This window comes from Saccopteryx bilineata, chromosome 6 (genome assembly GCF_036850765.1).
Source record: "Saccopteryx bilineata isolate mSacBil1 chromosome 6, mSacBil1_pri_phased_curated, whole genome shotgun sequence".
NCBI classification, from domain to species: Eukaryota; Metazoa; Chordata; class Mammalia; order Chiroptera; family Emballonuridae; genus Saccopteryx; species Saccopteryx bilineata.
In genome coordinates, this window is record NC_089495.1 from 47,521,662 (window position 1) to 47,537,081 (window position 15,420).

General features: G+C 36.7%; 1 protein-coding gene across 1 annotated transcript in view; it reads right to left on the reverse strand.

Moving 5' to 3' along the window:
- The window catches only part of ITGBL1 (integrin subunit beta like 1), a 234,985-nt gene that overhangs the window by 1,019 nt on the left and 218,546 nt on the right, over positions 1-15,420 (reverse strand). Inside the window, exons 9-10 of the mRNA XM_066234693.1 lie at positions 7,526-7,672; positions 1,146-1,259 (exon numbers count right to left, since the gene is read on the reverse strand). Coding sequence (XP_066090790.1) covers positions 1,146-1,259; positions 7,526-7,672 — 261 coding nt within the window. The remainder of the gene's footprint in view (positions 1-1,145; positions 1,260-7,525; positions 7,673-15,420) is intronic.

Genomic DNA, 15,420 nt, shown 5'->3' on the forward strand with positions numbered 1-15,420 from the left:
ATTTTATTACCGTCTTATTGAGCAGCTGTAAGCGATCTGATTTTTTAAACCATTAATGTTAACGGTGCTGCCATCTTGTTAGTATCAATCTGGTGGTGACCAGCAGTATCGCTGCAGCTGGGCTTCCATGTCATATTTTTGTTTTTCTATAGAGAGCCGGTTATGTGTCACTTATGAGTAAAGGCTAAAGGACGTAAAGGCCCTTGACATAGAATGAGGTAGGATGAATAACCAGCCTGAAGAAGAGCCTTGTGGAGTAGGGACAGACAGAAAGTGGCCGTTTAGCTTAATGACACACAGATATTCATCTTTTACCTTTAGCTAGAAACAAGGAGAATAAATATACCTGTCTCGATTTTCCCTGTAACTTGCTTAAGAAAATGTATTTTATAACCAATTATTAGGATTCAATAACTCAATATAGCAATATCTATTATACTTCTAGGATGTTTTCATATTCTTAATAACATTTTTTTAATTTTTTAATTTTTATTTTATTTTATTCATTTTAGAGAGGAGAGGGAGAGACAGAGAGAGAGAGAGAGAGAGAGAGAGAGAAGAGACAGAGAGAGAGAAGGGGGAAAGGAGCTGGAAGTATCAACTCCCATATGTGCCTTGACCAGGCAAGCCCAGGGTTTTGAACTGGCGACCTCAGCATTTCCAGGTCGACGCTTTGTCCACTGTGCCACCACAGATCAGGCTGTTTTCATATTCTTATCCCTTCAATACACACATATTTCATTCCTTAAAAACAAGTAACATACCAACCAACTCTGGTACCTGGGTCCAGTTTAAAAATAATATTCAGTTCCTTACACCATGCTCAAAATGAAATAGTTGTCAAGAGAATGATTTTCTTTTTGTAATATATAAAACTGCATATGTGTAAGTTGTGAGGTTATTTTTTGGAATTTTTCCTCAAAATCATATAATTTGCGTGCATTCATTTGTATTCTTCTATGCCTGGGAATAACATTATTGCTTATTCACAAATGCCCACCTTCTTTATGTAATTTATATTAATATTTGGTCCTTGGGTAAATAGAAACGGTCCTTCCCAGTGATCTACAATAATATGTGATGTTTGTCATTTGCCTTTATTGCAAAATGTGGCATAGATCATTTAGAGTAGGTCAGTACTGCACCTGTACAAATGAGCCCATCATGTTTGTCGCAGTCCCTGTCATCACAGTCACAGAATTCTCCTGAAATATACCATTCTTCAGCAAAACAAATGCACTTTCCACAGTGACAAGAACCTGAAATCACAAAGGGTATTATTGGCTGTCACCTCATAACTAAAGGTTTCCATCTAAAATAGAATATCATCAATGTACTTACTGACAATAGGGTTCTAATAACCTATCTTCTAAAGGTAAAAGTATATTATGGAATAACCAGTTGCTCAGAAGAGAGCTTTACTTACTGTAATTCATAAAGGTTACCCAAGAAAGGCTTCATTATGGATCTAGACAGTTGCAATTAGCCTTGAGCAAATGTTCCATGGCTCAGTCTGGTTGAAATGTCAGTGAGAGCAGAATGTGGCTGATTTTTATAGATAGCCTTCCAAAAAGGTGTTCAGAAATAGGTGATGTTTTTTATTTTTCTGAATTGAATCATGTTTTCAAAGTGTCTGTCCTTTAAAGGAATTGAATAGTTAATTCTCTTAAGTGAGGGTGCATTTTATAATTGAAATAAATATTGAATTTATTGTGCTTATATTTTTGGATTTTTTTTAGATAATTTTCTTAAAGTAAGAACACACCTGCATACTAGGTGGCTCATTAAAGTGCTAAAAATATACACACAATCACTCATGCATATTTGACTTATCAAATCTCAATCTTGGGATTTCCTACTATAATCCAGGATACCTCTAACTACTTCCCCAAATATCTTTTATGAAGCTCTTGATTTAACCAACTTTCTCATTACTTCACTCTTTTCCCCTGTTTTTGCTTTCTACCTACGTAAAAACTTCTTCTTTGGTTATTAAAAATATTTTGGTTTACTGAGAAACAATTTTATTAATGGTACATGTAGAAAAGAAAATATATAAATTAAATGGTGTCAAAAAGAGAAGAAAGTTCTCTCATTTTAAATGTGACAGGCTAAAAAATCCTCCCATGACAAAATTACTTCTACAACAGCAGTAAAGGAAACTTTAAGATTAAAAATAAATACATATAAGAAGTCCTTCCTCTTCCTTTTTTTTCCTTGGATTGATTGTTTTTTCTAAATGTGATTTCCTTTTATTAAAGAAGGTTGTCATCTTAAAAGAATATGAAATAGAAAAGGTATTTTGACATATTTAACAAAATTCTAGATTTAATAAATTCAAAATATATTGGGAGGGGGCAGGAATCAATCATTATTGTCTCTGTGAAACATAGTGACTAAAAAATGAGTTAATAAGATGGATGATCAAAATGCTTAGAGAAAGAAATTTATATTTATTACTGATATCATAAAATGATTCATATAAATGTTAAATTGTACATTTTGTCCCAGGTATTAAGCTCATTGCGCCATTTCATATAATGGAAACTAATATGTGCATTTTAGCTGCAAGAATCCCCAATGGCCAAATTACTCTTAATATTCCTTGTCAACTTCTCTTCTCAAGTTGAGAGAAAAGTCAAAATTGGTTACCTGCTGAGAACTGTGTTTACAATTATTAACTTCTTAACTGCAGCATGATTTTATTTAGTCTTGACTTGTTTTACTGATGGTCTAGGTTGATTTGCATGCCCTTAAATAAAATAGACAACGTTCTTCTAATGAGTGACCAATACCCTCTTGGTTGCTTAGGACCCATAACTCGGCCTCTCAGGTCAGTCTGTGAGAGTTAGCGGTCTCATACAGGTACAATGTTTCTTTATTTTAAAATGTTTATTCTAATTTTAAAGATTTTCTGTCAATTTTCCAGGCACAGAGATATTCAACATTTGACTCCACATTTTGCAAATGGTTAGAGCAGTATTGGAAAACGAAGAAAATTTGAGGCATTTTAACAACTTCATTCATATATCCTCAGCAGTATCATATTTAGTGCTTTATTTCTATTGTTGGAGGAAGATTATTTGAAGAATCTGTTTTTAATTGTTTCTAAAATAGTATCTCCCTTTAATTTCCAAAATTGTTGCTATAACATAAGCAGAAGTAAATGACTTTATATATTCATATTTCCATATTAGACCTTGCATATCCTTTTCCCCCATAATTCATAAAAAAAGATCACATTTCATCATGAAGCTTGTCCCTTGGCTCTAGAACTATTCTCACTGCTCTTGCTTCTAGAAAGCTTAGTTTCAGACCATAGTAAAGTATTGTCCTAAAACTGGTAGGCTTCATTAAAGTTAGTATGAGGTATATACATTTGACAAGTAAATCCCACTTCCAAAAGTCTACTAGTCACTGAAATACTTAGAATGAAAATTGGGGCTTGATTTTTGTATGTGTTGTGAAAAACTAGCTTTTCTTGGTCAGCATTTTCCCCAGCTGTGTTGTTTCTTCCTGTTTCTCAACCTCAGTGCATCTTAGAGGTAGGAAATTCTGCTCCTGCTTGTGAAACTAAGGGTAGCATAGCATATAATAACTACTCAGTGTGATCGCTACTAAGACATAGCACCTTTGTTATAGAGGGCTGCGATTCTTTTCGACAATACTGGAGTCACACTGCCCATCTCCGGAAGGGGGAAAAACTTAAGGAGAGGATTCTGTCAGACAGATATAAGCCACATGACTGCCAAGAGGTGACCAATTATTCAGATCAGCTGGATCAGGACCCACTCATGACCATGAGACCCAGTCTAGCCATAGGAAGCAGCTGGTCAGTCTTCGCAGGAACTCTAGGTGGTAAATGCATGACCACGACACCACTAACTCATTCATTTTCTTTCTCAGTACAAGGACCCTTAAGAATGCTCCAATCTCCTTTCTATGCTTCTTACTGGCTTCCATTCCTAGGGAATCAGCCACATTTTCTCATTTGTCTTCAGGACATCTTTATGACCTAAGAAGGGGAAAGAAATGCAATTGTTCTGCCTTCTTTCTCAGTACAAGGACCCTTAAGAATGCTCCGATCTCCTTTCTATGCCTCTTACTGGCTTCCATTTCTAGAGAATCAGCCACATTTTCTCATTTGTCTTCAGAACATTTTTATGACCTAAGAAGGGGAAAGAAATGTAATTCTTCTGCCTTCAAAGATGAGAAAATGGAAATACAGAGAGAATAAGGGAGTTGCTCAGAGTCACACGGGCAATAATCAACAGTTAACCTAAGATTTCAGTCCAATTCAATCTACTAGTCTTATCTACCTATCTCCCTATCTGTGATGCCTCTCACAAGAAAAACATTCATGTAGTTTCAAAAAGTAAATTATGTATTCCTAATGATCTGAGTGACAGCTCTATGTGGTGAAGCAACTAAAACGTTGATCTATGTCTGGATTCTGAAGCCTGACTTTTACCCTGTCTCTTTTCAGGGACATGGAACCAGCCAGGGAGGAGTGGAGATGAGGAAAAGGTGGGTGGGTGGTTGTACCATGGGCTTATTTGGATGATGTAGGACCTAAAAGTATCATTGTGAGAGTACTAAGTAGACATTTAATGACATGTGATTACAGCCATTGTCAGGCAACATCTTTAAGAATATTAGAGGTCGTGACTTGAACCTGAGTTGAAGTTATTATCAAGGTAAAAAGGTTATTATGTACTCCTGGATACAAACAAACATCCAAACAAACAAACCGCCATTGAATTATATCATGTATTCCACAAAGGTAGCTAAGCTTTAGGAGAGACCTGGCTCTCAGCTCATCTCTCTGGTTATTCACAAAAACAGTGTGAGTCTGGAGGGAGCACCTTTGTTCGATGCCCCGTGAACAAGTGGACTTTCTCTTTCCTTCATCAAGCCTGACAAAATGCTGCAACCCAACATCCCAGCAGGCAGTTTTCACTATTGTACTAACGACTCCATCTGTTATGAAGGTCACAACAATGTATCTTGTTTTAAATTTTTCTATGGAGTGATTTATTGTCTTGGCTATAAATTTGTAAAGAAATAAAACGCTATTTCTTCATCGTCTCCTCAGGTGACGGCTTTATTCACAGCTCATGGGAAGCGCACAGTTCAGATTTGCCTTTCTGGTGGAAACAGCTGGGTGCAGGCTACTCAAGGGTGTGCCATGGTGACCTCATGCCCATTGCTCCTACCTGTCCCCTAGGTGGAGAAAGAAAAATTCTCTGATTTCCTTTGTGATAATCAGGGTGAGGGGTTTTCACTAAAATTTTGAGGAAAAGTATATGGAATTCCGGCAAGTCCATGAAATCTATCAACAAATACCTGGCCTTATTTAAATAAGTTGGAAGAGGTTTTTCTTCTCTACTGCCATGTCAAAAACCCTTAGTCTATTTTATGAGTTACCCTTTCTGTTGTTCTTGCAGTGGGGCTGGGTGGTACCCTGCACGGAGACAGAAATAACTGCTGTATCTCTACTGTTCTCTCTGTGCCTGTGAAAGAGTCCAGTTCCTCGGTCTTAGTTTTAGTCCCATTCTATAATCTGGCACTGACATCTCTAGAATAAGAGGAAAGAAAGGAGCAGACAGCCAGCTGCTGTGGACAATACAATGTCCACCATTATCACTAACACCAGCCTCAAAACAGGCCGCCTTGAGACCGTTTCTATAATCCCTTTTGAATTTAAAGACAGAAAACCTGCTACCCATTGAAAGATAAACAAACAACCTAGAATGTATGTTACAAACCGTTCTTTGATCTGCAGATAGTGTTCCATCACCTAAAGTGTGAAAAAGACATTAACCGGAGAGATTTTCTTGTGTTGAGGAAATTACTCTGGGTTCACCGTTTTCTTTGGCATTTTCGATGCTGACAACAAGAATCTGTCCTCAGAAGGTAATAACTTTAATAAGACTAGTTATTTCTGGAAAATAAGCTGCTCCTCTTTTTTTGCATGAAATTCATTTTAAGAGATGGCAGACTGGTATTCAACACTCAGGTGAGCCTGGCTTTCTGCTTCCTTCCTGCATCTGCAATGGGACATGACTGAGCAAAAAGACCTGCTTAAGAGTAATGTTAATGATTCGATGGCTGATTTTTAAAATGAACCAATAGAAACAAGCACATCAATGTTATAATGCAGGGGAGTTTCCTCATTCAGTAGAATTTCTGTGAAGAGATAATATCCTTATTCCAAGGATAATATCATCATGAAAACCAACACAAAAAGTATCTAAACTTCAGGCTCTGTGTTTGAAGCTATACTAAAAAAAAAAAAAAATTAAAAAAATTGAATTCAGACAAGTTCGTCATTCTCAGTATTTTTTTATACACAGGATACTCACTTCTGATCTGAGAACATTTCTTTCTTCCCTCCTGCTTCCCCCTTGAATGTTAATTCTGTTTCTAGCCCCTTTCCTGTTCTGTCCGTTAAACTCTTCCTCTGTGATACTTTTCCTCTTTTTCCTGAACCTAGAGCAAGTGTTTCCAGGAGCTCAGTGCCCCTGAGAACTGAAATGGGGCGAGATTTCTTTAGGACTTGGAATGAGAATGAATTTAATAAGAGAGCGAAAGGGAACAAAGTGTTTGCTTTAAATGCATTTAAGTGCCACCTAGCTGCTGTAATTACATTAGGTTGAAGGCATGTCCCCCTTGCCAAAGTGCTGTAAACGCTGGTCTCAGACAGAATTCCTGGAAACCGAGAACATGGTTGTTTATTGAAATGAGCATGTTTGTATCAATTTTCAGCCTTCCTCCTGGGACCATATGCGGTCACAGCACCCATCTGACATTATCTTTACAATGACGTCAAGACGCCTCTTTCATCCGGTTTTGGCATAGGCCTGGAGTGATAGGTAAAGCGACCACCATTGCTAAGGGGCACGTCCCTTGGTGCATTCTACTTCTGAGACCTCCTCAGCAGATCGGCTTTGCTTCACTGTGTCCTCTTCAGAAAGCTATTTGTCTGCTACTCCTGACTCAGGGTAGGTGATATAGGGTAAATGCAACTTCTGCTATAGAAGTCTGAAAAGAGGGGTTGTTTGTTCTGCAAGAGGCAAATGAGCTGAAGAAGAGAGCTGGAAAATGACATGTAGTCCAGGCAGGGCAGCTCCCTACCATTTTTTGAGAATCTTATGAGCATCCAGATGCAGTTCTGGTCGCTGCTATTTCACAGGTGAGCTCAGTGATGATCCTTTTGGCTTTTTTTTTTCCTTTGGCAGAGCAGGGAGCATTCAATACCCACCATATCTTAACTGTACTTTCTTCTTTAAACAAATATTAACTTAATTTCATTCACACTGAGGTTGTATACTAGCAGCATTTCACTGCCTTGGATATTAAACTTCACATGGCTAACTTTCAACCTTAACATCTGGAACAAGCAGAGGACAGAGTGGTTTTCATTCACACAAAGTGCAGTCTGAAAAAAATGTTTGCTCCGTGCTGCTGTACAAACCATGTGTCACAACAGGGATCCAGTCCAAGCACCGGCAGAGATACTCACCCTTTCCTGAGCATAATATGCCATCTGCTGATTCACACAGGCTCTTGCTCAGTTCCTCCGTCATGTTACACTTCCTGGGATGTTGGCAGAGCTTTCCAAACCAGCCTCTCTCGCAAACGCAGCGACCGCAGGAACACGTGCCGTGGCCTGCGAAGCAATCACAGGGTGGGGTGAGAGAAAGAGATGGGTAAATATCCAGCTGAATCACAGCTTTTCCGGAAGAAATATGTAAACCATAGGATCTCATTTTCTATCTGGCGAACACACTTTCCCTTTATTCATAGTCAATGGGGTATGTAACCGTTTAAAAGAACTCTACAACAATATTCTAGCTCCACATAATTCATTTGAATGTAGCAAAGGAGATGGAATCAAGAGAGAAAGAATCCTTGAAATAATTTAAAATGGAATTTTGCCATCCTTTTTCGATACAAAATACATCATTTGCATTTTTATCAGTGTGGAGTCTTGGGGCTTTTCTCCACTGTGCACACCATGACACCCAGACCAAAGGGCAAGGCTGGTCAGTGACCATCGATGTGGCATTTACTGATTGCAACCCTATTGTTTACAAATAAAAACAAAAGGTTAATTTCCATAAGAATGGCATCCGGTATTACATTACTTTAGCTGTGTGCCTCTCTACTTACTAATAAGAACAGATATAAGTAACCGTGTTCCTCAATTATTGTCTAGAAGGTGAAAAGAGAATGAGGCTTAGATTTATATATCAAATTTCCTTTTCCTTTTGTTTCTGTCATTGGCTTCTGGTTTGAGGGACGTTTATCTTCTGGTAATATGTACAATGTTGTATTTGTGACGTTTCTACATTGGCAGATACAACTGTCTAGTTGCTTGCCACCTATACCCCATTAAACAGCACCATCTTCCTAAAATGTTTCTTGTTTCCAATAAATGCTTTATCTTATTTCTTATATGAATATTACCTTATAGCCAGATCTCTCCAAAAAGGTCAAACAAAACAACAATTTGGTTGGCAAAATTTTATTGTATACTATAAAAAGAGCATTTTGCTAAGAACCAAGGTATGCAAAATCAAGCATCATAGACACAGTTGTCCCTCTCAGGGACACATAAAATCATCAGGCCAATCAACCCCTCCAGAACTGTTGACATCATTCTGTCTTGTGCATTTGCTGTGGCAGGGCCTTCAAGAGTAAACCTATTCCATCTGCTTCCTCTTACACTCAGCTTTGCACAAGAAAGGATTAGGGACCAATGCTTAATTGTTTGCAATTCATTGTTTTGATTAATTTAACCTAATCTCACACAAATCCAAATAAGGTTTTTTGATAACACATGATCATCTAAAAGCTCATGGAAAGCAAATGGGAAGCAAACTCAAGAGAGTTTGCTGGATTAACAGACCTATTTCCAAAAGCCTCTTCTTATCAATATGTTGATTTACTAAATTTAATCTCACACAGCCTTTGATTAAGGTATCATCCCCAATTTATAGTCAAGAAATGAAGGCTCAGAAACAAAGCACAGAATCAGACCTTGACTCCAGTTTCTCTGAACTCATTGTCCACTCTCTCTCTCTCCACTGTGTCACTTTGCCTCTATATTTCATTTTGGAAAATTAATAATAAGCAATTTGAGAAAACTAGAAACATTTTTTTAATTCCTAACATTTTTAGGTGCTGCATAGTTTGAAGGTATACATTTGATATTCATGGGCACTTTCTTCTTACAAAGTCTCTCCTGTATTGGTTTTCATGGGATTGGACCTTCCTTATCCTTTCAACACTCCTCCATTGTCTATAAATTCTTCTACTTTTTTTGACTCAATGAATGTAGGCATTCCCTAATTGTTCATTTTCAGTTATCTTTTATCTCCCTATAATTTCTGCTTTGAAAAATTTATCACATCACAGGATTTCTATAACTTCAATGATCACAAGACTGTACCACACCTGTGACTCCATACCTTGTGTTCTATCAGCATCCAAAATTGATACTTCCCCACTTGCACATATAATTTTTTTCTAAAAGTTACTCTTCTGTATTGTCCATTTCTTTTAATAACACAACTTTCCTTTTAGTCAACCAGTTCAAAATGTTTTGAATCACATTTCAATCCCACTTACCTCATCTAAAGTGTTGCCAGTTCTTGTTGAAACTACCTCCAAAATATCCACTCGTATCACCATCATAAACCTTTGAGAAACCTTCTTATGTCTTTCTTCAGTACTCTTGCTCACAGCTTCCTATTATACTACCCTACTCACATCACAGCCTTGAGATCTAGTGCTGTATGGCTCCATAATGTTTGAGATGTTTTCTTACTTTACCCTTCCTTATGTTTTAGGTTCCTGATAGAGAATCTCTAGCTACTTTTCCAACCTGACATTCTCTCTTCTTCTCCCCTTGCATATACCTCTTGATTTAATTAAACTGATCTATTCCTTCTTCTCTATAAATTCCCTGCCCTTTTCTGATTCATGCCTTTGTTTTGATTGAAATGCCATACCCTTGTTCCCCTATTTAACACATCCAGGTCCTGCTTAATTTCCGAATCTCTGTGAAGACTTTTCTAATATCCCCCAGTGAAATTCACCTTATCTTCTGAATTTCTATACTACCTATTTTTAACTTCTATTATAAAACTTTTTGTCTTCCAACTTGTGATATGTTGTTATTTATCAAGTGAACCCATTCGTTGAGCATAAGAGTCATTCTGATTCATCACCATAGTTTTCAAAGTGCACACTGCCTTAGTCACAGTCAATCCTTAAAAAACACTGATACATTAAAGTTACTTTTTTAAACAATATCTTCTGATTTTTTAAAAAAATAAATCACAACTGCAAACTGTAAACTGAATCCAAGGCATGTTTACAGGGCATCTGGTTAGTGAACTGTACTTCAAGGCCAATGGACAGTTCTTGGATGACTATTTTATTTCTATTCTATAGAGTGGGTGACGTTAGAGAATTGATGTTCCCTAAGAGCTACACATTCAATCAATAGTTATTGAATTGATTATATCTTGATTTCTTCAATAAAACAAAAAAAGTCCATTTAAAGTAAAGTCTACTAAAGAAATTTTTAAAAAGTTTCCCATCTTTAGGGGCATAAAATCTGGTGTAAAAAAAATATGTAATACATAAAAAAGCAATAGCAAGCTTCTAATATAAACCCATTGAGCTATGTACTATTTAAATGTTCATGTTTCTTACTATCTCAGTTAGTAAGAATTATCATCTATTTAACATAATTAGAATCATTAAATCTCAATTGCAAAGAAGGGCATTCTGCCTTTGACTTAGAATGTTATTGAGAATGACACAATGGCATCTCACAAAAATACTTTAATATAAAATTTATATGCAGATTGGTGATTTTTTTTATTTGTTTATTTATCATATCCTTCTATAATGTTAAGTTGACATCTAGCCCAGACAATAGTCAAAATGCATTGGTATTTCCATGTTTTGATTTGTCATTTACATAGCTAACCTTTAGATAATTTTTTTAATGCTTTCAATAATATCTTTTTTATAAACTAATAATTTTAGTCACACATTCAAGATATCTATTGTGCACCAAGAATAGTAGTAGACCTACCCTTACAGTGCTTTCAGTGCACTAAGGGAGAAAATAAGTAACAAGTGAACAAATGCACTTCAGCAATGGAAGATTAAAGAGGGTACTAGTGTATTCAACAGTGAGAACTCTGTTAACTGCAGTTTTCAGGGAAGGGTTTCTTGATATCCAAGGGATGAAAAGCAGCGAGAGAGGCAATGTTCTAGGAAAGCTAATGAAAAGTTCTTGGAATAAAAAAGAACTTGGCAAGTTATAGGCAGTAAAAAAAAGGCCAATGTGTTTGGAGAATAGTGAGTAAGAAAGCAGGAATAAATAATAAAATTGTAGAAATATTTAGAAATAAGGACATAACAAACTTATTCTTAGTAAGGAGTTTAAATATTTTTTCTAATAAAAATAAGATATCATAGAAGAGTGTTAAGCAAGAGCGATGTGATATGTTATAATTTGTAAACTTGTTTTGGCAGATAAGTGTGAGAAACTATACTGTATTGGGAAGAAACGAGTATGGGGAAAGTGAGAGAATACAGTATTTCAATAGACCAAGTAAAAGACAGTGAAGGCTTAAAGTAGGGTGGTAGCAGAGCAAATGCAGAGAAGTGCACGGAGATCTACTCTGGTGGTGTCACCTATAAGACTTGTTGTTGAACTGGGCGTGACAGGTACGAGAGAGGAAGGATTAGTATTCTGGCTATAAAATATTATGAATAACGATGCCACCTTTAGCTATGGAAGCCATAGCAGGATACATTGATAGCAGCAAATCAGCTGTTTTGAAACTTGTGTGATTGAGATTTTTTTTGTAAGAATTTTTTGAGGGGCATTTACCTAAGAGTGGTCTTAGGCTATGTATAAGTTCATCTTTAGGAGATACCATCAAAGAGTTTTTGCAAGTGGCTGTAACAATTTACACCCACTACGAAAGTATAGAAGTCCAGCTGCTCTCCATCCTCATCAGTAGTTGTTATTGTAGGTAGTTTTATTTTATGTTATTTTATTTATGTTCTGTTTTGTTTTTCTTTTCTCTTTTTGTCAAGGAAGTTGTTGACACAGCCTGGTGTTGAAAATAGGTTAGATCTAGCTAGGCATGTAAGTGCTGCAGTTTCTGAAAATAGATTGCATTTAAAGCTTTGGAAGTGAATAAGCCCACCTAGGGTGAAATAAGTCGTAGGAAACTTCAATATATAGGGTAAGGTAGAGGAGGAGAAGCCAGACAAATACAAATACTCAATATAGAAGGAGAAATAAAAGACAATTGTGTTGTCTCATAAAATGACAGAGGATGCCATTATGAAAACCTACTACATAGAATAGTCCTGAAAATTGGATTTAAAAAAGTAAGAACATAAGAGTAGTTTCAGTGCTAGACCAACTCTACTCTGTTGCCATCTAGTTCTTACAGAACTATAGTAATACCATCCATATACATCATTCAGTGAGAACACTACCTCTGTTCGGTAGGAAAATCCAGTGATAAGTTACCTTCATATAGGTATACAAGAATAGATCGTTCTAGAACAAATCTGTAGAAGGAACCAGCCCACGGAACCACTTGAAGTACACTAAACCTGTCTTCGCCTGACAAGGTTTCTCACAGGTGAGTAGAGTTTCATCCTCTCTCCACTTCCAATGTCCTCTGTCCTCTCCAGATACTTCCACCCACCAGTGATTTTTGCTCTTAATCTTATTTCTTCCTCCATGACAAAATATTCACCAAGAATGCTCTAGACCTGTGTTGTCTGATTTGAACTTATTAAGTAAAATTAAAAATTCAGTTTCTCAGTTATACTAGTCATAACTCAAGTGCTCAGTAGCCATATGTGACCAATGGCTACTATGTTAAATAACGCAGTTTTAGAGCATTCACATCCTCTTTGGAAGTTCTATTGAACAGTGCTGCTCTAGACACTAACCTTTGCAAGTGAACTTCATTGGCTCAGAGCTATTCTTCTTTAAAAACACTATAATGATGGTTCTCAGTTGGGAAACTCAGCCATGAATGGATACTAATTGTATCAGCTGTGATATTCTTCTTGCCCAATATTCTTCTCCCTTTGTTAATATCAGGAGAATACCTTTTCCCCTAGGGAAGTGATAATATGTCTATGTGGAAGATGATTTATTACTTAGGTTCCTTTTGACATGAGGTATTCCTAGGAAAAAGCACTAATAAATAAGATATAAGAGAAAAATCTTCTAGGTGAGGTTCCCAGAACAGTGATTGTCTTCCAAAGAAAATGGGACAGACTCAGTCAGCATGTATCCTTTGCCCTTTGACTGTTTCCCTTTTCCCCCTTCTTCTTTCTTGGAAGATGGACACAATTGGAGGTTTTCCAGGAGGATGGCAATAAGAATCATACTGGGAGAGCAGAGCAGAAAGGAAGATAGAAAGGCTATGGATGTCAATGGACCTCAGGTAGTCCCCTCAGCATCTATCTCTGAAGTGACTACCTGCAGACTTAGTTTTATAAATTACCTTCAACCAACCACAGTCATAACTTACAAACTCAGGAAAGAGGTTTGTGATTTTGAAATGTAATTTGGAAACAATCTTGCTACTGATTATATTGTCCAGCTAAAAAAGACTTGGTCTGAGTGAGTGGCCTGAGGTCTTCCTCAATCTGAGAAAAAAAACCCACGGTGCTGGGGTTCACTGCACTCATACTCTCAGGCCTCAAGACCTCCTTCAAACTGCAGCTACAGAATAAAGAGCTCCCTGAAGAAATGTAAACTGGTTGTGTAATTAAGAGGTGGCTCTTCATTATCCCCTCTTGTCTTTTAAATTGGACTCATGGGTAGCTATTCAAGGAACATAAAAGAAAGAAGAAAAGCAATAGCAGTCCATTTCTTATTCTAATCCTGGGTATAGAGAGCACGGAGAGAGGGTTCTGATTAAGCTTATTTTAAGATCAAAACAAACCTGCATGAGCCAACCTGTAGATATATTTTCTTTGTGAAATGTTAGTCATATATCACTAAAATATGAATATATCTTAAGGACTATCACTCTGGACAAAAAATAAATATTTTTTTAGTAGTGACTTATCTGATTTTTAAAATCCATGCATTTATTAGGTCACAAAAATTTTTTATTGTTAATAAAGATGTTTTAAGAGAGTGCACATATGTTTTTATGATCCTTGAACATGACTCCTTAATAAGTTAATTCAATGGAGAATGGTCTTACTTTATAGTGGCTTTCTTTTTGCCAGTCATTTCCAGGTTGAAACTTTGGTATAATCACAGCTGAACTGCTTAAAATTATGTAATCACTTACATTCACCTTCAGGTACAATTGCTAATTTATCCCAGCCTGCCAGAATTGGTTTAATTATCTTTAGTGTTTTTGTTAGGAAGGTGAATAACCAACGTAGGCTTTCAGTCCACCTGTGCCTGCTGATTGGGTAGGTTTATGGATGTTTTTGGTTTTACTATTTATTTGATGATACGCTACTTTGAAGTCAGAGTCCTGTATTTTGGTTTGAACACACAGTGGACCCACAGGGTTCTAGTTCATCCCTATAGGTAAAAGGCTACAGAAGTGATGGTTCAGTGTCTGGTGATAAACTGAGCAAACTACCCAAATGAGTGATTCTCAATTTCGTTTTCCTCTGAAGCCCCTCAGGGAAAAGATGTCAGTGAGATTCAAACATTCCTAGTAGTAAGATCCATTCCCCACTGACTGCCACATGATGGAAGGATAAATACTTTGAACAAAACTAATTGCCATTCCTTCCCTGACACACAGAAATGCTGATTTGTAGGATGTCAACTTCTTTCCAAAACCCTGTGACTAGTACATACCTCAAAACATCTTAGAGAGATAGATTATATTGTCCTGTTATAGAGATTGAAGCCCTAATCTTTTACTTTCTATTACATAGGTAAGGCATTCATTGATTGCTTACTTATCACATAGTACCAGGCACTTTTCATTCATTGTGTCTCATTCTTACCATAAAGCCAATTGGTGGGCATTATTATCCTTATTGTACACATTAATAAACTAAGGTAGAGACCAAATGACCCATCTAAGTTACAACAACTAGTAAGAAATACCGCCAGAATTCAAATGCTGGTCTCTTTGAATATGAAGTTCATGTTCATCTTGATGCAGGGAATTACCTCACATTGCTAAAAAAAAAAAAAAGGTTACTTCTGCTCACTTAAAAATGTTATGGAATATATGCACATACAGACTGAAGCAACTGAACATACCATAGAATGTGAGCTTTGTCTATACAAAATATCAAAATATCCAAAGAAGATTCTACCCATGAAAAAAAGAAAGAAAAAAAGAGAGAAAGGAAGGAAGGAAGGAAGGA